Raw genomic sequence first — 24,103 nt, 5'->3', positions numbered from 1 at the left:
CTGTGACACTATACCAGGACATGCTATACTGTGAGTTTTAATGACACACTATACTGTGACACTATATCAGGACATACTATACTGTGACTTTTTATGGCACACTATACTATGAAATTTTTCATTTCATTTTAATTGCATACTATAACTTTTTGACATGCTATGGTATGACACTATACTATGACATTTTTTATTGCATACTATACTAAATGACACTATACTGACGTTTATCATGACATTTTCATAGCACACTACAACTTTATGACACACTGTAGTATGACATCTTAATGACTTAAGTATGACACTTTACTAGGACATATTAAACTTTTTAAAACTTTTTATGGCATACTATACCACATGTTTTTGACATACTATACCACAACATTTTTCATGACTTATTAACCTATATGCTGTATTATGACATACTATACTATGACATTGTTTCACATTTTTTGACATACTTAGGTATGACACTTTACTAGGACATAGTAAACTATGACGTTTTTTGACATACTTACATTTTTCAAGACATTTTAATAGCATACTATAACTTCTCATGACATACTATAGTATGACACTATACTAGGACATACTATACCATGACATTTTTATGGCATACTAACATACTAACTTTTTCATTATACAGTATACTATAGTATGACACTAAAACAACATATTGTGACTTTTTTAATGACTTTTTATAATGTTTTTTTTAACGAAACAATTATATTTATGACATATCCTGCTATGACATTTTTGGGGGTATTTTTTTTCATCACATACAAAACTGACATCTGTACTACATACTACTGTACTGACACTGTTATGACACACTATACTAAGACTTTATGTAGGACATTTTTATGACATCTTTATACAATATTTGTTGCGAGTTATAAATTGATTATTTCATTGCATTCTATTGTGACATTTTTCTGACATACTATCCAGAGTTGTTTTTGGCAATCTGTCATTTCACTGTAAGTACAGTCATATTGCCAAACTGTAATAAACTGTTTAATATTGACTTTTCCCTCTCTACTTCAATTCAGTATGCAGTGAAATAATAAAATTACTTTAGATCACTCTACATCTTAAGTGAAACTAGGAACCCATTTTTAAAGAAAGTGACTCGACAGCCAGTAACAGCCAAGAAAATTTGTAATTTATTAATATAGTCCGAAATAAGCTCCATAATCCATGGAAACATTTTTTTCCGGTGCATGTCCTTAACAATCACATTCTATGAGGATAAAAAGAACAACATTAAAAGCCACAACTTTGTATTTCAGTTACAGACATTTTTCCTTAATGTTTTTTTTTTTTTCAAAGTAAAGAGAAAGGCAAAGGCAAAGTACCCTCATTCCCCCACCCACCCTCCTCCCCTTTAAAAAACTGACAGCCTTAAAAGTCATGGGCTTTTTTTTTTCAGTACAACCCACAGTGCTTCAGCAGAAGGATAAGCGCTCATTGGTTAAGGATTACACAGCATGGCGACGCAATGTAAAGTTTTGCTAAAACATTAGATGAAGATGATGATAAGGAGGAGGAGGGAAGGGGGAAGTTGAGTGGAGGAAATTTGAGCAAGAGACAAAACAAGAACAACCCTACATCAAACCCTGAACCCCAGAGTCTGAGTCGACAAACGCCCGCAGTACAGCAGCTGGGTTTGGACTCTTCCCTCCCACTTGTGCATAGATCATGATCCTTTAAAAACCAGCTTTATTCCTCCACTTCAAACCTGCCTCTGAAAACCATCTGTTACATGTTAAGAAATCTCTCAACTATTGAAATACCTGTCACAGGAACAGACATGTTAACAGACAGGAGAGATGATTAAAAACAAACAACATAAAAACTTCTTGCACAACGCTCCTGGACTACAGGATGGAAACTTTAAAGTCAAAACATACAAATGCATTTTTCTGTCACTGTCATTTTGACAATCAAACCATTGATCAGTTTAAATGTAAAGCAATTCTACTTAGATTTCACATGTAAAGCACTCCACTTTTTTCAAAGTTGATTCTCAGTCTTATTTGGTAAATATATAACTTGCTACGAACGTTTTTGTTGTTGCTTTAAAGAAACAATGGCACTCTTCTATATTCTGTTAAACTCATGACCTTCAGTGCTTGCTCGGAGTTTAATTGTTTTCAGTTGCTTTTTTTGTTTTTCCACACGAACATTAAACCTAGAAATGATGGAGTTGGTATCTGGAACCCTGGCCTTCCTGAGACAAAATCCACATCTTTTTATGAGTGTGCAAGATAGTGAGCAAACTGCGTCGCTTACAGGTAACATAAAAATCACAACTCAATACATACAGAGATAGTCTGTCGACACTGAAAGAGAACTTAAAAATTGAAATATGACACAACACTGATCAATCCCAGAGTTCTTAAAGTAGCATAAATCTTCATTTTGCAAGATTTTCATGTCCATATTTGATGGAAGATGAAATTTGTCTTTTTTTTTTAAACAACATTCCTGTTATAAATTCCTATTTCCTTGAACTTCAGACAAATGAAATGCTTGTAAACGACAGGTGGCTTTTGCAAAAAAACAAACAGAAAAGATAGGCACCTCTGAAATGAGTCTTGTAACAAACTCACCTCCCACACTTTATCCCTTTCCATTTCTCCATGAAGTTAACATAGGGATTACTAGTCCTTCTACAGCTATCTATGGCCACAGTTCTTTGTTTTTTTTTCTCCCTTTTTTTGTTTTGTAGTTTTTTTTGTACTTTTTTATGTTTTTTGTCTTTTTTTTCTCCGTTTTTTTTTTGTATAATTGGAACAAAATGGTGCAATACTCAATGATAATCCTTGTATTGGATTATTCCACAATAAAAGCCACTATAAGGTAGATAAACTTTTTACAGATAGAATGAAAAAAATCCATTAAGTCCTTGAGTAAACATGTACACATGAATTGTCACCATCTCCCCTCCGTACTTAGACTCGTTTATCTACGATTAGCTGAGTGAGGGGTAGAAGACACTCAGTGCAACGTTAGAAGATAATAACAATGTCTATCAGAATAGTTTTTGACAGAACAACAACAACAACAAAAAAAAAAGAAGATAAAAAACAGACACAAAATATAACATACTGAGTGGAACATAACAGCAGGCCATGTGCCTGGTACACACACAGTTTCTTGCGCACACATTCATACAAACATCTGACGTTCAAGCACACATCTAAGATGACTTTTGCATTTTTTTCAAAAGATTTCGTATTTGTAACTTAATGCAATACATTTTTAATATTCTCTAAAAGCCCCTAAGTGTACCTGTCAGATGGAGAGAACAAAAAAAAAAAGAATTACTGACTTCACATTACATTATTGGCGCTCCATGATTCAAGTATTTGTGTTCAATAATTTGTCTTGTTTTGATATGTTTGTGATTTTTTTTTTTTAATCGACTGGTTGGGTTGGGCTTTTAGACAGGCTAATTAACAAACAAATACACATATATACAGTACAAGCACTTCAAAGTACTGTAATATGTAATCATAAACCAGAAACGTGCATATCCAACTCCATATACGAAAGACGCAGCTTTCAATCAATCAAGTATCAGTTTACACCCGACCCGAATTCTTTCCTTCGTATCACTTATTTGCGGGGAAAATACATATTGCTCATTTTTCAGTTGTATTAAACCAAGACCTTTCAAACAAAAATGAAAAGTTTCAGAGGTTACGATCCAAGAAGTCTGAAGAGGTGATACCACACACCGAACTCACAGTATATATATATATATATATGTATATGTAGTGTATACATATATACTGTTATCTTGAACAGAGCTGTAGAGAGGAGAACCTCTCGATGCTGGTGCAGCATGGGAAACCCCCTTCACTGTCAGGGTTCTCCAGTTAGTACAGGATGCTGGGAGGTCCTCGGCTATTGGGTCTGTCTGAGCTTGGATCAAGGCAGTTACAGAAACAGGCAATAGTGATTTTTGCTTGTGTGCTGCAGGACTGCAAGTCCTGAAAGGTAGCCTTTTCCCGTTTTCTTGTTTATTATTTTTTTTTTAGATTTTTTTTTTTTGACTTTTTTCTAAAATGTTTTTAAGACTTTGTACCTCTTGAAATGTGCCCCTCCCCTCCTGCTGATGCAGAGTGAGGAGAGTGAGGCTGATACAGTGGGCCCAAGCCATCTGGGTCTGTGGAAATGTACAGTTCAGTGGGCCTGCTTTGAGCAGGACACAAACATAAAAACGAGATAAATACAGCATCCACAAAAAGGCACCCCGGCCGCCAGTCTACTCCTTTAGATGGTGGTAGTAGAGGCTGATGACCGGAGACGTTTCAGCTAGAAGTGCAGAGCTTTAACATATTATAGATTTTTTTTTCACTTAGATTTTTTAGCATTTTTAAGATTTTTATGTCAAACTTCATAAAAATGACGTTAAAATGCGATTTCATTTTTGGTTTTAAAAAAATATGTACCCGGGATTACCCATCATCAACTGTGCACTGTAGCAAACTGGAACCCCCAACTGAGTAAAGATTTTCTCCTTAGCGTGGGGTATTCCCCACAAAAGCATAGAGAAAAAAAAAGGAAAAAAAAGAAGAAAAAAAAATCTCAGTCGTTTCAGGGTGTGATGCTGCCGCCCATTTGTTTGATCCCTCCTGTCCCCCGCTGCACCCTCTGCAAAGTTTATCAAAGCTCCTCCAAACAGGGAACAGAAGTGCTCTCTATAAAGATACAGTATGACACAGCAAATTTATATTGGCACATTACGTTGGCAACTTTTACGCGCAATAATGGGCCCCGAAACAGTACGATAGGCCACCTTTTGAGAAAAGGATACAATACCAGCCTTTCCCCTTCCAATTAGGATTAAGTTTGAGGCATGAGGTCCGTACATATTGTTGCGCAGATGGCCTTTAAATTTAAGACTTTGCTCTCACAGTAGAAAGGACAGATACGGAGAGCTGCATCTCATACTTGGTATCATCTACTCCCCTACCCTGAGATCAAGCTGGACAGAAGTGTCTTCAGCGCAGAGAGAAAGGCCGACCTTTGATAAAGTGTTCGGACTTTAGTATATGACAGTGTTCTGGTGGCTTTAGCCTGACTTTACAGAAACGGCGGCCATTCTGAAGTGCTGACAGAAGCGCACGGGGGGGACGAGCGTTAGGGTTCGCCAAGCTCTGGGAGGAGTGCTCATTCCCGAGTCAGGTTTGGCGTGCTGTAAAGGGCCCCAGCCTCTAGTCTTTTGCATAGAAACAGATAGGAGGGCCTGTTGGTGCCTGGTCAGGGGAGGGCTACTGGGTCTGGTTGAGGTGAGGGAGGAGAGGAGGTCATAGCGTAGCAGCTAGGCAAAGGGCAAGGGGGGACAGCCTGCGGGCAGGCGGAGCAGCTTGGAGCGACAAACACCTGCACCCCCCTGTCTGAGACACCCTATTTTTACACATCTCAAGATACTACCTGGAAGTACTACAGAATACTGTCGAACACAAAAGCATGATCAGTTAAAAACAAATAGACAATCAATAACGCTCTGTAGTATTGATCCTCGTTTTGCATTCAATACACAGGATGAACATACAGAGGCACCTCTGACCAAAGTGTTTCTGCATATGAACAGTGAAGGGCTAGTTCAGCAGCCAGTATTTTTGTAGACCACTGCATGTAGACAAAAATAACAATATAACACATTGAAGAAAAAAAAAAGAAAAAAAAAAAAAAGTCAAAATGATCTTTTCCAAGAAAAAAAAAATTAAAAAGTACACTGGCAAAAATTCCAGAAATATGACTATTACATCTTCCAGCTAAAGTGATCTTTGTGTCAAAGAACTGAGAGATGGGGGGAGAGGGCGGGACGACAGCAGGGTCGAGTGGTGGCGGGCCCCCCCATTGGAGATGCCGTGTGCGGCGGAGAGCCATGATTGGCCGGTCTTGGAGGAGCCGCTTTCCGTTGCCAGACTGAGGGAGGGTCAAGTGGAGCCCGGGAGGAAGTGCTGCGCTGTGGGGCTGCCGCTTGACACCCAGAGGACCACAGCAGAGAGGCACTCAGTGGACACTCCCCCTCACCCACCCCGCTCTGACTCGCCTGCCGACTGACCGGCCGGCGGGCGTCAGAGACAGCTGACGTTGCAAGTCTAGTGCCTCCAAACAGAACAAGGCTAAACATTTGGAGTAACAGTGATATTCACTTTGATATTTTTCAAAGAAGGAAAAAAAATCATAGACTGCAGTTTTTCCCCCCCAAAGTCCAATGGTACATTTCAGTTTTGTTTCCCTTCATCCTGCTACCAGAGGAACAACGCCAGACACATTTCCAAGGAATAGATATAGTACATAAAAGAGCAGGATTTTTTTTGTTGTTTTCTATGTTTATGCTGCTCTTTTTTTGATTTATTGGATTGCAGTTGAAGCGATTTGCTCTTCATAAGTGCTATGATAAAACCCTTTGAATTTATAAAAGTCTTAGTCTCTTCTGTTTGTACAGTACCAAACGCAAGGAACACTCGTAGGTCTACTGCATTAGGAGAAACCCCTCTTATTTGGTATTGTGCCAGATACCCAGAACCATCCAATCCCGCTGTGGATTCAGTCTCTGTTGGGTGTGGCTGTGGCACGCAGAGAGGAAGTGTGCATTATTGTGTACTCAGTGTCACTCTTTAGTACAGTTTGCTGCATGCACAGTTCAACAGCTGCTTCTTCCTCTTTGCAGAGTTTTCCCAACAGTTTTCAGGGGGATTGGCGGCCTGGAGGGAATCCAAGTTTTGAAAAGGGGTGTAAGGTTTGTGAAGTTCCAAAGTCTTTTGCTGCAATCAGCAACAATGAAAACAAAAAACAAAAAAGAGAAACCAGCTCCGGTGGACACAGAGTATGGACGGAAGAAAGGTCTATGGTGTATATTGCACAATGTAACTGTCACATGAAGGTGAAATTGTGTTCTTTTTTTCCTCCGAAAACTGGCTGACCATACAGACCACTGGGCTTCATAACAAATCAGACAATAGAAAATACGACAAAACACCAGTAAGCGACTGGGTTGAAGGTGACCAGAAGGATCTGGGCTTGCAGACGTCAATGATTAGGTGCCGCCGGACATACGTAGACATGTACGTAAATGGAGACACGCAGCGAGGTTGACAAATAATCTTCTCTCAGCTTATATGTTGTGATAGATATTTTTTTAAAAATGCGCTTGGGTCAAAAAAAGAGGAACATTTAACAGCTGTGTCAATCCCTTTGAATCAAAAATAATCAAGCTGATGATTGGTAGGGCCAGTCATGTGGCCAGGCCTTCTTACTGCCCAGTGACAGAGTTGGTCACCAGTCATGTCCTGTACCACTTGCTGGCTCAGAGGTGAAACTGTGCAAGATTTCAGCTATTTCTTCAGTTACAAAACAAACTAAAAAAAGGCGGCTTGGGAAGGACCTGGGCCAGAGAGCACTTAAGGCTAATATTAGTGCTGAGAAACAAACGTGAACATAACTAGTAAAGATCTTTGAACCACATCATTGGCCATGGACATGCTGGGAATGGTCGTTTTAAGTCTTATTTTGGGATGATTTTTTTTCTTTTGGAGGGAAAAGGAAAGTCTTAGATGGCAGCTTTGATTGCTTCTCCTATAAACACTTCACACAGAATGTCATGTATACTCATGGAAAAACTAAAAAAAAACTAAAAAAAAAAACACTTAAAAGGTTCTTTGTGTTGTGTCTTGTTTCAGTTTGTTTATACGATGCATTTCAAAAAATACCGAAAGGGGGGGAAAAAAACTTGCTTTTCTTTCCCCCCAAAAAAGGTAAACTAAACGAAAAAGGACAAAAGTAAAACAGAAGGACTGGAGTCTGCAGTCTGTGTGGTTGGGACCCCGGCCTTCTGATTCACAATTCACAGTTCAAACAGTTCAAATTGATACTGATTATCGCCACATGATTTGCTTGGGTTTTGCTCCTGTTCATATTGAATTTTTTTTTAGTTTGTTTTGTATTTTTTTTTCCACCCCACCCTCCACCGATGGCTTACATGACATGGTGGTGGTGGGTTGGTCGGTTAGTGTGTCGTGGCATCATCCTACATGGATTCCCCACTCAGCAGATCTCCAGGCAGCAGGGTGTTAATGGGAGTGGGGCTCCCAATCACGCGGGCATCCTCTCCGCTCGGCGGTCCCCACAGGCTGGAGTACTGGGGCACACCACCCCACAGCAGGTCGCCTCCGCTGGCCTTGCCTCCACCGCCGCCGCTGCTGCTCCACTGGCCCATAGAGTGGGACTGTGCTGCCCCGCCCATCCGGTTTTGATTGGTTCCCGGGTTGGCCTGCCAGCTAGTGGTGTTAGCCCCCAGCGACTGGCCTTGTGCAAAGAAGCGGTTCACCTCCTCCTCGCCGGCAAACTCCGCCAGGATGGTGGTGTTTCCAAGCACACACCTTAAAGAGAAGAACTAGCAATGAGGAACTAGCAGTTTAATGTTTCATGTTAAATGTGCTTTACAAGTTAAAATGGGACAACACATAGCTGAGATACTTTTTAACCAAATGTTGCTGTTTTTATACTGTTTTTTACCATGCTACTATGCTTTTTTCTGCCCTGCAATAACCACATTTCCTGCTGCTCATAGTGAAGAAATAGGTCACACATGTTTCCATGACAACCAGCTACTCTTGGCAAAGCAAAATTAGGGACAAACCTGAAAAAAGAGAGATAAAAAAAAACAGCTAATATGGCCCCGGAATGGGCCTCACTGGTGTTTCCTGTTCACTTTGGTTATTACAGTAACCGCTGTAACATTACAATACAGCTGACTGACAATGCAGCATGACTCTCTGCCTCCTCTTCCATGTGACTGTCCAGATACAAAAATATCATCGTCTGTACTCATCCAAAAAGCTGAACTGTTCCCAGCATGGGAAAACACCATTAAGACACCAGAAACATTTGGTTTACCCCAAGTGTTCCCCATTTTCTTCCTCCGTAATCGCTGCTTCACTTTAACACAAAAAGGCAGCAGAAGTTGAGAAAGAAAACGTTTCCTTAATTTCTGATGCAAGAGACTTTGCAGAGGCTTACATGTGCAGAGACTTCTGGGCCTTTGCGGCCTCGTCCTTGGAGCTGTAGCGCACCACAGCGTTCCCCTGCGTCAGGTTGAGGTGGAATGTGATCAGGGGGCCGTGCTGCATGCACAGGGTCCGCAGAGTCGAACCATCAATCTGGAGCACGACAGAAAGCAAAGTTGCAGTTACAGCTAATATCTGAGCTGATTCATGAATTTTACACTGTATGTTCAGTTCACTGATATTTCATCAGCCCAAGAATGTTCTTTTTGTATATATATTTTTTATTTTTCTTTATGCAATGCAACTGTTTTGTATCAAACTTGCTGGGAGCGCAGAATACATTTTGAGTATCCTCCCCCAAAGCCATCATTTGAGTTGAGACATTGTAATGATTCCTAACATTTACATGCTAGCTTTACTCATAAAACACTGTGGCTTCAATTGAGCAAGAATTAGCAGCCGTGTACATACTTGTGGGGTGAGATTCCTCAGCACGAGCCAGCTGCTGGTCCTGTTGGAGCTGTCAGTACTCCAGGTGGTTCCCTCTGTAACAGACATGTCAAATATAATGTTTTAGTATTAGGTGTAAGAAAAACAGAGGGAAGTAGTATAGCTGCAGAGTTTGTCATGATAAAATATCAGTGCATTTGTCCTTGTTCCTTTCACATTACACCCATATAAGGTGTGAGGACGAAGTATGTGACAATTACATTTAAGTGTCAGTACTCTTATAATAGAGCTCTAGAAGGGAAACGGTTCACATGTAATTTCCTGTGAAATAATTTGTGTCAGGTTTTTTTTTTTCAGCCACTAGAATACTTCTTTTTAAGAGTGCCCTGGCGCTCTGGGCTCTAGGTCAAACTTTTCAGACACACTTTCCACTGACTGTTAGCTATTTCCACACACATGATTCTTGTCTACACTACTACAAGTCCTCTTTCCTCTTCAATCTACATGAACTTATACTTGTCGTGTCAAAACAAGGTCATGTGTATATTGTTTAAATGAGGCTTCTTGCAGAGCTGGTAAACCTCAAGATGTCAGTTTAGCAGGGCGTGTTCACCCAGCCTTTACACAGTGAGTGCTGTCAGCGCAGGGTTGCAGCTGTGAACTTCGGCACACCTACACATCTTCAGTCATGTCTGTGTTTTGCTGGGTGTGAAATACATCATAAAGATTGATATGTGTTGCTTTCACTTTGATGAAAGCTGTCTCCAATTTCCAGCTATATTGAGACTTCTTCAATTACTCTTATTGTAAATCACAGATTTTGTAAATGACTCTTAGTTCTGCAATCTCAGAAACAGTCTCAGCAGCAACATGTTTGTTTCTTCATATGTGAATGGACTAGAGATTGTAATGATGCTGATATATTGAAGAGATCTAGTCCTGGTAAGGAACATGTCAAAGTGAAACCTGAGACTCAGAAGTCTTAATAAACTTAGCAGCGTTTCCCATGTATAGAATTTATGTGGCCAACCAACATAGAAAGATGTTTTTGTTTTTGTTTCTTTATCAAATCTTTCTGTCATTCAATATTATGCTTTGAAATGCAGTTCAAATGCAAGTTGGTTATAAACTCTGGAGGAACAGTGCGTGAGTTTGTGACTGAGATCCGTTCAAGTTGGTTCCAATAATTAAGATTAGGTACCAAACAATAATTAAGATTAGGTACCAAACACAGGACTTTTGAGGGTACTGACCGACTGACTGATCGGCACTATCAAGCACTGTTTCACGATAAATCAGGTGAGAGAGTAACTTAAGAGTTTAGAAAGAGGGAGAGCAAGACTACATCGCCCTTGCAGCTTGTTTAAAGTCACACTGAGTCAGGGCAATGACAAGCAGAAAGCTGTCGTAAGTGTGGTAACCATTTCAAAACTGGACGCAGACAATGCCCAGGGTAATATCTGTAATGTGAAATGCAAAGCTGGCTAGGACAAAACGTCCCGTGTGTAGACCACAAGTGTGTCCGACACGTTTTTTTCACACACAGGTCTCATGCAACAGATGCTTAGGCTCGTGTCTTGCCTGCATCTCAGAGGCGTAATTACGACCTGATGCATTTATTTACGCTTCAAAGCTATTTTGCTGACAATACATGTGTAAATGCAAAATCAATGCTCCAGAAAACATTACTACTACTATAACTATATTAAACTTTGCTTCCTCTGAGACACACAAGACAGCGTTCTCATACTATGCCCTGCTGACAGACTGACAGGCTGGAGGTTGTCGGGATGGGTTTGGAAGGGGGGAGGGAGGTATGGTGGTGTGTAAAATATTCTGACAAAATGCTCTAAAATGTATCGTTGGGTTCCGGTATTGTTTCAAATGTAAATGACACCCAACACTGCTGCTAATAGAAATTAAATAAGTGCATTGCAGCTGAGATGAGAGTGCTCACCAGAGGAGTAGGAGCCGCTCCAGCCTTGGGCCAGGCCCAGTGAGTTGCCGCCCCAGGTAGAAGAGGGCTTGTTGTTGGTGAGGCCTGGTGGGGGCCGGGAGGGGGCTGCATTACTGCGTGGCCCCTGAGGGACTTTCCACAGCTCATGGGACAGAGAGGCTTGGCTCTGGGAGATGGGCCCTGGGGACCAGGTGGACTTCATGTCAGACAGTTTCCCTTTAGATGGAGAGAGGACGTGAAGATCAAGACAATCAGTTACAGACGAAGATTTAGTGTTACAACTAAGTTGATTACAGGCTCCCAACAAGGCATTTATTTTCCTGCACCACTAACTCGTTCAGCTAATGCCCTGATAGCTTCAGTGGGTCTTAATATTTCCTTAATGTAATTAAATTCACCAAAGTTTTTACAGCACAACATGCAAAAGAAGTGAAATGAATCACTGAATCTTTGTGCTGTAAAAGAGAACTTTATCATAATATTAAAGCAGACATAAATGCATGCTAAACTGAAAGTAGGAACTATGTGTCTAACTAACATTTATATTTTCACGGTTAATTTCAGTTTCAAGTACTGCTTTTCTGGACTTATGTGGAATCTCTGCCTTCCTTCTACATTTTTGTAAATGCAAAAAAAAAAAAAATCTGTCTACAACAGCTTTTGGACAGAATCATGTCCCAGATGACACACAGTCACAAAGTACAGAGCTGATTTATCCCCCTGACATAAAGCACACACACAAACACTCAAACACAGGGTGTGTACTGATGTCATGAGCAGCAAGGGTGAGGCTTGTTTTTTTTGTGGGCTGGGTCACAGAGGCACAGATGGTTGAAGGTCACATTTAGGCGAGGTTGCTGTCTTAGTAGTGGTAAAGGTGTTGTCTAAAGGCACCAGGGGCACCAGTTTAGGCGTGGCTTGGAGTAGGAAAAAGGTCATAAACACGGGTCAGAGGTTAGGTAAGGTTTAGGATAAGTAGGGAGCCTAAGACAGCATTGTGTCAGGGCTCTCATTTGGATGAGGGGAGGTCTGGCAGGTCCACACAGAGGAGGAGGGAGGATACTCTGGATGTGTACCTGAGCTGTCTCCATCAGAGGACGACAGACTGAAAGAGCTAGAATAACCAGTGACTGGCCAGTCACTGCTGGTCGGAGGCAGAGAGCCATTCTGAAGTGGTGGAGCTGGGGAAGTGGCTATACAGTCGTACAGTGTTGTGACCAGAGACAGAGAGAGAGAAAAAAACAAGTAACTTCATGTATGCATCAGCGCAAGGACATGATATCGGTGCCAGTGGTGAAGTAGAGATACTAACATGGGTCGACTTTTAATCTACATCTGATTGGCTTTCCACAGCATGTCATTGGTTTGGGACTTCTGGTTGTCTTAAAACATTAGTGGCCATCATACCTCCATTCCTGTCCCGCAGCAGGTATCGATTGACGTCGTGGATGTTGGTGTTGATGGTGGGACCGCTGGGGACGCTGCCAGGGGTCATGTTGGGATCATTCTCAGGGTCGATGTTCTGAAGGCCCTTCCATGGCACACCTGGGCAGAACTCTAACAGAGCAAAATAAAGAGCTTAATCAAGGGTTTTGAAAGCAACAGGATCTCGAGGAAATTTACGCCATCTCATGACTTCCTCACAGTTTAACCAATTCACACAAGCCTAAAAGCCACTGCTTTCTTAAGACTGATTCTTAGAATGATGTACCTGCTGCTGAAAATCTTAAACTAGACAGTAAGTCCCTTTTGCTACATTACAGTAGGGTTGGGCAGTATATTATATCGATTGTATGATATTAGACTAGATATCGTCTTAGAAACAAAACTAACAAGAGAGTGAGTTGTGAGAGGAGATCTAATCAGGAAACATAAGTGCAAACATCTGTCTGAGTTGACCATGGATGTGTAGGGGCTTTAACGGTTATGTATTTGCATCTAGTCCTCACCTGGGGGCCAGTTAATGTTGGTCCCATTGGAGATCTTTTCATTAGGGCTCTTGCCCTGACCCCAGCTGTCTGGGGGCACCAGGGGGCTGGTGGGGGACTCAGAGCTGGACATTAGATTGTAAGGGCTGTATGAGTCCTCCATCTGGGGGGGCTTCCCAGGGGGGCCCAGGGTAGAGGCAGCAGATATGGCACCTAGTACATGCAAAGAAAAACAAGAGATTAAACTGAATCTAGTTTTACTTTATAATGAGGACATGATTTATGAAGATACTCTTCATAAAATCAGCTTCAACATCAATACCATAGATAGACATTTAAAGCATTGTCAGAAAGATATGTCATTAGTATGATGTTTGCAGTGAGTTTATCTATTTGCGTTCTGATGCTCTGAGGCCTCTCCACACAGGTATACACGCAGGTATATTTGAAAATGTGCCTTTTCAATGTGGTTCGACCTTTCGTCCACACACAAACTTCTTTTAGTTCACTGAAAGCTCTGTTCAGGGTAAAGACATTCAGAAACTCTGTTTTCAGTGTTGATGTGTAGAAGACTGAGAATACTCAGTTTTTAGCTTTTGACACCAGTTTGCATCGTTATCTTCTTCATGAGGTATCACAAATGAGAAATGATCAGAAATCAGAAATGATATTTCGTGCCATGGTGAACGTGACCAAAATAGTGCTGCTTCTAACCTTGCTAACAGGACTCTTTACATGTGAACACATACATGTACAACTACTCTTCCACTATATATTGAGAAACAGAGATGTCAGAATGTGCTACGGAGGTCACTGCTCCAGGTAGCCTTCCCGTAACAGCTTTATCTCAGACTTCTGATTGGCCAACATCTTACTCCTCTTGTACTTTGCATGGCTTTAGGGTTACAGTTATATCGCCACCTGTTGGTTTGGCTCTTGACAGTGCTTCAATTGTTTTTAACAGAGCTTGTGTGAACAGAATTTTTTTTGGTGAATGAAGGAGGGAAAAACCCTGTTTTTGAAAGGCACCTGTGTCCATGTGGACCAGGCTTGAGTGTCTTTTAAGGACGTAAATACATCTTTCCACAAAAGATGGACAGAACAAATGAATAACACTTTTAAAAAAAAGTGTTTGTGGTTGATAGATTCTCATCTCGGTATCAGTGGCAGAATGTGTGGGAACAAAAATGCCCAGAGCAGAAGCTGATGATATCTCAAACGTGAAAATGGAAAGCGTAGGAGTCAACAAGTTGGTGTCAGTGTTAGCTAGTTTCTCATCTCCAAACAATATACAAGCCAAGTGTGTTTTGGCAGGTGGTTAACATTATTCATGTGTGTTCTGTGTGTATGAATGTGTACCTTAGTGGTGCTACACTGGCTCAAATATAAGAATAATATCTATCTTATGTTATACTCAAGGACCTAACATTTCCTTGTTCCCAGTCTAAAAAAAAAGTGGTGTCAGGGCTCCGTTTAAGGTGAGGAGAGGTTTAACAAGTTGTGCACCTGAGCCGTACGTGAATGACCAACTGAAAAAAGCGTGCAGAGCTTCTGTCTTAGCTGAGAATGAGCTTGCAGTCAGAATGTGTGAAAAACAAAAGGCTGCTGACACCTCAAGTGCTGCGATGAAAGGTGTCAGCTTTTGAGTTTCTCATCAGGCTCAAACGTGTAAGGGCGGGCTGCTGTCAGAATCAATTATGATCATGTTTAACAGCATTTGAGAACGTCTCAGTTATTATCAAGTTACCCACCTTTTACCACAAAAGCTGTTTTAAATATAAGTCTTGGCTATGAATCATAGTACCACTGCACACGCAAATTTTCAAGTATCTCTAACAATCCCAAAAGAGAACTATTGCATCCACTAAAAGGAATGACATTATTCTCATAATTAATAATTCTGTTGAATTATAGTGGCTATTGTTCAACATATTAGCTGTCCGGTCGTACTTCACAATGCAACATGTGTGCAGAGGACCTGTACAGAATAATGTGTACATTTATTGAAGATGGCATGGGAATTTTTCTATATGATAAATAATGCCACAGGACATAGTAAAGGTCGTTTCATTTGTATTTTTTCTTAAACACTATGTATATGTGCATCTGTGCCTGCCTGTGTTTCTCTTGCACGTACCGTGCTTATTGAGGTTGTTCTCCATGTTTGAGGAGTTGCCAGAGAGGCTGTCCATGGAGTTGGAGTGTGTCCACTGGGACAGGCGGGATTGGGGCTGAAGGGGCTCCTTCACGGACAAACCCCCAACCTCCATGCAGTTTACATTCATGTTTGGATTCAGTCCAGCTGCACACAAACACACAAAAAAAAGAATCTTTTAAATTTGTTCAGAATACGTAAGTCTGTTGTCAAAGATTTTTTTTAAATTGTAGTAAAACAGCTCAAAACAAAACAGGAAAAGCCTGCATTTTAATTGTATACTGATGTAGGTATTAATACATTGAAAGATGTCAGATGGAGGACTCTAAATGTGAATCTGCACGTTTGTCTCAAAGAAAAATGGCTAAGGACCTACTGTTCTTATTTGGGTGAATTCACTGAATGATTTGTGGGTGGCCACACAGTATGCAATGAGTACAGATGTGTGTATGACAAGATTGGTATCTCAAGGGCTGCAGATGAAAATTGCTACCCTCAACAGACAAGCTACATTTAGTCAGATTCAAATTATTTGAGCCAAAGTGACAGCCAAAAGAAATATTTTCAACTTTGTGTTGTCCCCATCCCAGACTCACAGAGAGGGTAGGTGCTGTAGGCGTTGGGCGAAGACGGCGGCTCTTTGGTGTGCAGTGTGTCGGCGAGGCCCGGAGCCTGGTGTGGGCCTGTGAAGGGGTCCAGGGTTGATTTGCCGGAACCATGGCCTCCGGCAGGGCCACCGGGGGGATGCAGACCAGCGGAGGAGGAGGAAGAAGAGGAGGAATGAGAGGGAAGTTGCTGCTGCTTCATCAGCAGCGCTTGGTACAGCTGACGCTGGTGCTGCTGGATCTGCTGCTGCATGTTGGTGATTGTACGTGCAACCTGGGGAAGAGGAGAAGAGATGTCAAAACAATATATCACAAAAAGCACTTTGGGCAATGAGGGGGAAGAAAAGGAGATTAAATCGAGTTATCTGGTGGCAAAAGCAAAACCGATGGACATATTAATAAAAGACAGAGAAAAGAGGAAGGAGGAGGAGGAGGCAGAGATTAGAAGGACAAGGATATGGATGAAAGACTGTTGGGCAAAGTCAAAGGAGAGGTAGTATGGAAAGTGGAGGAAAAACAGTGGGGGAAACAGCAACTTGTTCACAAGCATCCCCTCTTTCAACAGGCCCTATCTTGCAGCATGCTGCTGTTATCTTTCTAAGAGAAGCCCCAAAATTTCAAAAAAGGAGAACAAACTCTTCCTCCTTTCTCAAGAAAGATTTCTTGGCTCATGCTCAACGAGAAGTAACCTGTTCTCATGCTGATATCTTAAAGTTTGAGCAACATCTGTTGCAACAATGCATGACGCTTCCCCCATTGTTGTTTATTATGGTTATCATGTGAAAACCACAATATTTGTTGAGAAAGATATGAAGCTGCGGCAGTGTATTGAGTCAGTACTCACATGGGGTTAGGCACATAAAATGAATGACCACTATCTTCGTTTTTTTTTTTCTCCTGTGGGTGTAATCATGCACTTCTTGACTCACTTGCTGCTCTTGTTGTCTAATGGGGCCGGAAACATTGCGTTGCGCCTGCATCATCTGCTGCTGGATTTGTAAACGCTGGTACGCCTGAATGAGGGGAACAAAAGCATAATGATTACAAAATACAGAAATTGAGGGAAAAATACAACAAAGTAGAAGAGAGGGGTCAACTGTCTCCATCTTAAAAATCTGTTTGTGTTATGCGTTTTCAAACAGACACATTCTTAACATTTCATTGGATGTTTGTTACTCTCCTTTCCATTTAGATAATACAAATAAAAGCCTATAAGACACATTCCCTCACTCAGACCTTTAAGTACACGCTGCACAGCACTTACGGATGGAAAGCGGGACTCAGACTCACCATTTGCAGTTGCTGAAGTTGGTACAAGAGGGTCATTTGTTGAGGGTTTATTGGTGAGGTTAAAAGTGCAGGGTTCAGACCAATGTTTTTTGCTGCAAACTGCAAGAGCTGTGCTTGGACCTGGGGGCAGGAAGGGAAGAATGGGACGACAGAGAGGAGAGATGACAAGTTAGTCACTGCAAATCACAACAACTGTAGAGAAGCAGCTTCTGGCAAGGTGAAACTAGTCACAACTACATGCGTGCAAGGAGGAGAGAGGAGAAAGGGTCTGGCAGAGGAGTTGTAACAGGCATTAGTATGATTCGCAGAAAATAACTTTGCAATGTGTTTCTGCAGGTTAACTTCAAAAATTTTGAATTTTCAAGGCGTATGATGAAATGATACTACCAGTTTCGTCTTCTTGTCGAGCATATCACTCATAAGTGTGTCAGTCTAACTGTGTTCCCTGGTTATGGGTCATCCAGCACAATCTGCCAGCTAACCTTTACCTGCTTCTGTATTTTATGACCCGATATAGCTCTATTTTACACATCAAATATGTTCATGATTATGTGTGTGTATCTACCTGAGGGGAGAGAAACTGAGGCACTTGAGCACGTAGACTAGGCTGGGAGGAGCTGAGAGGTGGCACTGGTGGCTGAGGAGGCTGCTGCTGCATGGCCCGGGTTTGTGCTGCTCCACTACTGCCAAACATTCCACTGGGTATCTAGAAACAGAGGTGACGAAGGTTCAATGAGTCAAATTCTTCAAAACCTCCATGCTTATTCAAATTGATAAATAGAAAGTTTGCCCCGTTTATTTTGGCTGATATTCGTTCTACATAGTTTGATCGGTGGTCTCTATGAAGGCTGATAAGGAGAGTCGATCAAATGATGCAAAACATTTTCTCTATGCGCCACTAAAATGCAGACAAAGTATCATAGTCCGGTGGCCAAATACAATTGTGTGTGTGTAAGCGCTGTGTTGGTCGGTGTCACAAGTGTTGGTTACATGCAGGGAGATGTCGATGTGAAACTGTAGCATGATAAGATAAAATCTTATGTGAAATAAGTTTGACCAAAACTCCTAAATTATTGGTTTTGGCTAAACTAGATTGACCGAAATGTTCAATATAATCTGATGACTACTAAAGGCTGTCAGCAGTTTTCACTGACTCAAACTATACTAAAAAAGTTAAGGTTTTCTTTGACCAAGTTAAAACTAAAATGACCAAACTATCAGTCAACTAAAATTTGACATAACAGGATACAGTTTGTCTTACAAATTATACTATATGCAGTCCGCCCGGTCAGTCAAACAAAATCACTTTGCATTTTGCTGTTCACCTCACGATGGTAGGAATGTCATACAGTTTGTAGACATGCACAAAGTAGGAACAACACAGGCGGAGCTAATGTGTTATCATAAACAGACAGTAAACAAGCAAACAAACTGTAACCTGACAGCAGACATTTCCTTCTAGGTAACAGACATGGCCACAGCAAGTAAAGTGTCAAATTGACAGCCAGGACTGCTGCTTTCAGTAGCAGTGGAATTTTGAATGCTCTTGTGTCGAAAGATGAAACAGTTGTGTTTATCTCATTTGTATGTGAGTTTTTTTTTAAATAATTCATATGATGCTAGAAGCAGCTGGCCCTCAGGTATTTTCACATTATCTACTCTGCCCCTCATTCAGAAAAGATTGGAGACCCCTGAAATAAACCCTGTGATCGGTATTAGACGATACTGCTTCCAGCGACTGATGAAAAAATCTTACTTGTAGCACCCTCATTAAATGTCAATTCATCAATATGTCAAATCGGCCAAAAAACTAGCCTGTAAAAGGCATCTTCATCTCCATTCCCGATCCCATGTTTTTAGAGAGGTCTTTCTAATCTGTGTAAAAAAAGGCCCGCTTACAGTGCCTTTGTTTGGGCTTCAAGGACACACTGTAGTTTTTCTGGGCCATGGCTGCCTCTGGGGGTGATATTTGATAGAGCATAACTATCTGATTTCAATGGGCACTTCAGGCAAGGTCATACACACACAAGTGAGCAACAGAAAAGCGGAGATTTGGGAGAGCATGTCGGTAGAGAGGTGTGTGTAAAACAAATTCTATGTATCAGCTGTCTCCATCACTGCATAATATAAACTTAAATCTTGCACAAGACATTAAATTTTAAAATGATGCTTATGCATTTGTAGTGTGATACACAGACTGTTGATCAGATTGTTTTGCGCTAATGTACTCAAGTCCTCAAATACTAATATAAATTTTGGACCACAAATGGTGTGTTAATGCATTTTTTTTTGCCTATCTGCTATTAATTTTGAAATAATAAACTCTGTTTTTCGCTATAAATTAAAAGAGGGGAAGATAACCACTTCACAAAATACTGCTGTCCTATATATTATCACAAAATTCCCAAAATTTCAACGATGTAATATGCACAGGCTTCCCACAGACAGTTTTTACTGCAGGTCTATTATCTGGACTGTGTAGTAGTGTCAATTTCTTCTGTTTTGTTTTTGCCTAAGTGTGTAGTGTATGTGTGTGTGCTCGATGTGTTACCTGTCTGTTGTTCAAGTTTTGCATGGCCAGCCCCGGGTTGCCCTGTCCCAGACCCTGCCCAGGAAGGCTACTGTTGGCCAGGGGGAGCTTCAGGCTGGGGGAAGGCAGAAACGGTGATGGGGGGGCATCATCTGACAGAACACCATCCTGGAACAGATTAAAAAAAAATGGTTAATGGAGGAACAAACAGATTAAAAAAAAAAAAAAAAAACATTTATCATCTCGCATTACAACAAGAATGACTGAGTGAGGATTAGATTTAGATTTATAGTGACAACAGCAATGATCAGATAATGAAAGTCATAACAATCCTTTGACCTTTCTCTGTAGCACATCAAAATAGTGACAATTTCAAACTAAAAAAGGAAAAAGATAAAAAAAAAAAGTGCCAAAACAAAGTACAGATCAAGGTCTGAGTAAAAGCACTGTGCCTTCATGTTTCTACTACACTAATCATGTCCAACAGATGATTGGAAAAGGCCTGATGGCTGCTCAGCTGCTTAATGTCTGACCTTGTCAAGAAAGGAGGTGCGGTCGGAGGGGTCTTTGGAGAGTGCAGAGGGCCGACACACCATGGGCTTGTTCATGCCGTTGTTGTAATCAGACATGCCCATGCCCCGCTTGTCCAGGTCTGTCTTCTTCTCCAACAGAGCGCCTGGGAGCAGAAAGGAGAAAGGTAAATTTATTTTAAGTCTAGGGCAATGAAACATGCTATTTAACACATAATGTTTTTATGCAGTTGATCTGAGTGATGTAATTTGAATTGCCTTTTTTCCTGTATTACTTACTATATACACTTTGGGTATGCTGGTATTTTACAGTAAGCAAAATCTTGCATTCACTGAGATTAAATACTACACTAATGAAGACAGTGTGGCTTGGTGTTATTCCCTGTTTAACTGAAGTGGAATTTTGGCAAAAGAAAGAATTTTGATCTCAATTCCTTAAAAGTAAGACAACTGCATATCTGTGTTGTAGCATTAAGTAAACACATCTCATGTTAACATCTGCAATACACACACAAGGACACATCTGTTGTAATCTTACTCATGGCCTGGTCAAGGTTCATGTTGTTGCTCTTCAAAGCCTCCTCAGCAGGGTCTCTCTGTAAGACACAATATAAGCCTGTCAATGAGCATGGTTTAAAGTGGAAATAGAAAAGTTTTGCTTTAATATAGCATTGCAATATATAACAATACAGTGGCTATAGAATAATGACACTATCTGCATTCAAACTGGTTCCCTGTGGCCTCACATTCCCTATATTAATTCTGTCTGCCACCATGTATGATCTTCCAAGAGAATGGAGGCTCAATTTATGGCACAAAAGAAAGGCGTCCACTGCGCAACCAAAACAGAAATAGGATAGCTCGTGTGTCTTCCTGGTAGTTGTCAGCAGCGACCCCCATTTACCAAAGAGTATCAGTGTAAGTTCTTTACAGTTGCTATCCCTACTAACAGAAATGGTGGACAGTGGAACAACCGAAGTAACTGTGGAAACTCTATCCGACAGAAGAAAAAGAGCCCAGTTGCTAGGCTCTGAGGAAAACCGAAAGCAATCCAGTTGTCTTTGCGACAGCAGCGCCAACACTAATACCACTAGAGGAGAGAAGTCAAAAAGCTGACGTCTTCTACTTTAATTGCAAAAAAGGTTGGATTTTCCTTTTTTTTACAGTTTTAACAGTTTACTTAGAGTTCAAACACCCTTCATTTGATCAAGTTTTTAAAAGAACATGGTACAGGTGGGTTGGCCTTGATGAGTAAAAAAAAAAGAAGAAAAAAAAAGAAAGCATGTCAGTGCTGTGTGTCAGAGTGAGAACTTACTGGAAAGCCCATGTCAGTGAGCTGTTTGATGAGACGGTTCATGATCCAAGCCTCATCTGGCTTGCCCATCTTCCCCTGATAGGTATGAAAATATGACATTAAAATTTGAGTGAAATAATTCCCACCATTAACATCTGCCAGTATATATATGACGTATATAAGTGTTGAGTGTTCTCTGACCTTGCTCGGGCCCTTCTTGGGTCCATTGCCCCAGGAGTTGCAGGAGGAGCTGCTCTCCTGGGAGGTGGGGCTGTTCCACATGTCCCCATCCTCAGCGTCCCACTGGCCGGTAGACATGCCCATCTCCTCTCCTCCATTTCCCCAGCCATCTTGCATAGGTTTGGGGCCTGAGAAAGCAATGAAATAACATGACAATAAACATTTAGTTAGTAATCTGTTACAGTGTTTTAATATCTGTGACATATCCTACACTCGCACTGAGAATAATACACAAGTCTGTTCAGAGGGTGAGAAGCAGGTAATTTTCAACCTGACCACTTGGTGTCACTGTTGCCATTTGACATGCTGCATTTTTCTCCCTACACCTCTCTCTACCATCTCCAACATTTCAAACCAACAGCACAAATAACCAAGACCTACTGAAGCGTGGAATTGCTTTAATCCCAGCAACACTCCAGTAGCACTAACAAACACCTTCAGAATTGGCACAAATGGTACAGGTCTGAAGAAACTTCCTGTTTTTGTTCTCTTAACTGAAGCGTGGTGGTACACACATACTGGGAGTTACCATCAATCAGTCTTTAACAAAAGGTGTAGTACCACTGGACACAACCCAACTCCCAAATGCCGTAATTGTAAAGGTGACAATGTGTGGTATTGTCTAGTGTGTGAATTTGTCATACATCAGCACATCAGACACTATGTTACACATACTGTATAATCTGTTCTCTGTTAGTTTTCTACGGTTGTATAGCAGCCAAAAGGGGTGTGTAAGGTTATTAATAACAGATGGCACCATAGTCTTGCATCCTGGTACATGCTGATTCCCCAGCTTTGACATAACGCATCTATGTAAATATAATAAATATGTAGGTATTACCTGGCTTGCAGGGTGCAGAACCTGTGGGTCCGTTGGCCCTGCCATAGGGTCCAGAGGGCTCGTGGCCACCGTCTCCCCATCCTCCGACTCCACCTGGGGGCTTGCCCCAGGCAGAGGTACCATTGTCCACTGATGTTGGAACTGCTGGCTCTCCCCAAGCAGGCTCCGACTTGGGTTGAACATTGGGAAGCTCTCCCCAACCTGGAAGAAAGGGGTGAATTAGAACAAAAAATGAGTTTCACTGCAGTAAAATCTTCATCCACTAGCAACGTTTACTTGCAGTTACACATAATTCCCAAGTAGTAAGAGTTTGATTTTAAGACGGTATATAAGGCCTTGAAATCTGCATTACAGTCATACACAAGTCAGGTCTTTCACTCTTTTACCAAAAACTATATCATGATAATCAAAGCAACTGAAAGCCACAGCACTGTAGAGGGATCTTAATAAGAGAGACTGGCAGTAAGATTGTCTGTTGAGACAGTGCCACGCTGTCTATATATAGAGGCCTTTCAGTCAGCCTCCCCCCGACAGCAGCAGGCCCTTGACCAGCTCAGTCTGTCTCGTCAGGTGGTGTGTGTCTATGAATGTGTAGGAGGAGGAGACGGATGAAAGCGGCAGCATCTTTGCTCTATCTGTACTGGCTACAGCAGAGGTGGATAATTAGGTATAAGTGTGATCAGCACAAGTGTTTCTTATGGTGGCCAGGATGCTCTGTGGTAGCTGCAGTGCGACTGGTAAACAGCAGGGGGCAATGGTCTCATTCACAATCAAAAGGAGAGGAAAATGTTGTGCATTAAAGCTGTGCCATGTCTATATATGCATGGCCTTAGTCTTCACAAAGACTTATTTGAACTGGCTGCAGAGCTAACTTAAGCTTGCTGTACAAAGTCTTAATTATGTATGCATGACCATTAAGAGGCCTTCAATACCTCTGAGACTATCTGCTTAATAATAACTGTGAGAGAATCCTTTAAAGGAATAATATTTAAGGGGAATATCTATTATTGCCAACACTGCTTTGTATTGGTAATTAAGTCACTTTGACTGAAAACAACTCTCTATTTAGGCTTTGTCCCATACTTTAGTTTATTATCAAGACCAACTCTCTAGACAGACATTTATGCTGTCAGATAAAAACTTTGAAACCCTTTTTTTCTCCTTTTGTTTTGTTTTTATCAAATCTGCTTGATACATACACACTATTTTTACATTACTGTGTCTTTTGTATTAGTTTTAAAGAGATTATGAACT

At 41.2% G+C, this 24,103-nt stretch overlaps 1 protein-coding gene across 3 annotated transcripts in view; it reads right to left on the bottom strand.

The window, feature by feature from the left end:
• Nucleotides 1-1,140: 1,140 nt before the first annotated feature.
• The window catches only part of LOC126389624 (trinucleotide repeat-containing gene 6C protein-like), a 63,735-nt gene continuing 40,772 nt past the window's right edge, over nt 1,141-24,103 (bottom strand). For all 3 annotated transcript variants that reach the window (XM_050043314.1, XM_050043315.1, XM_050043316.1), the window contains 17 exons: nt 22,850-23,050; nt 21,970-22,136; nt 21,790-21,864; nt 21,013-21,070; nt 20,478-20,620; nt 19,966-20,112; nt 17,980-18,120; nt 17,415-17,534; nt 17,054-17,137; nt 16,116-16,398; nt 15,502-15,666; nt 13,386-13,577; nt 12,844-12,993; nt 11,437-11,652; nt 9,501-9,574; nt 9,043-9,182; nt 1,141-8,402 (listed from right to left, as the gene is read on the bottom strand). In XM_050043314.1, the coding sequence (XP_049899271.1) occupies nt 8,051-8,402; nt 9,043-9,182; nt 9,501-9,574; nt 11,437-11,652; nt 12,844-12,993; nt 13,386-13,577; nt 15,502-15,666; nt 16,116-16,398; nt 17,054-17,137; nt 17,415-17,534; nt 17,980-18,120; nt 19,966-20,112; nt 20,478-20,620; nt 21,013-21,070; nt 21,790-21,864; nt 21,970-22,136; nt 22,850-23,050 (2,708 nt within the window). In that variant the 3' untranslated portion in view covers nt 1,141-8,050. The remainder of the gene's footprint in view (nt 8,403-9,042; nt 9,183-9,500; nt 9,575-11,436; nt 11,653-12,843; nt 12,994-13,385; nt 13,578-15,501; nt 15,667-16,115; nt 16,399-17,053; nt 17,138-17,414; nt 17,535-17,979; nt 18,121-19,965; nt 20,113-20,477; nt 20,621-21,012; nt 21,071-21,789; nt 21,865-21,969; nt 22,137-22,849; nt 23,051-24,103) is intronic.

Source organism: Epinephelus moara, chromosome 5, assembly GCF_006386435.1.
Source record: "Epinephelus moara isolate mb chromosome 5, YSFRI_EMoa_1.0, whole genome shotgun sequence".
NCBI classification, from domain to species: Eukaryota; Metazoa; Chordata; class Actinopteri; order Perciformes; family Serranidae; genus Epinephelus; species Epinephelus moara.
This window is presented reverse-complemented; position numbering and strand designations above follow the sequence as displayed.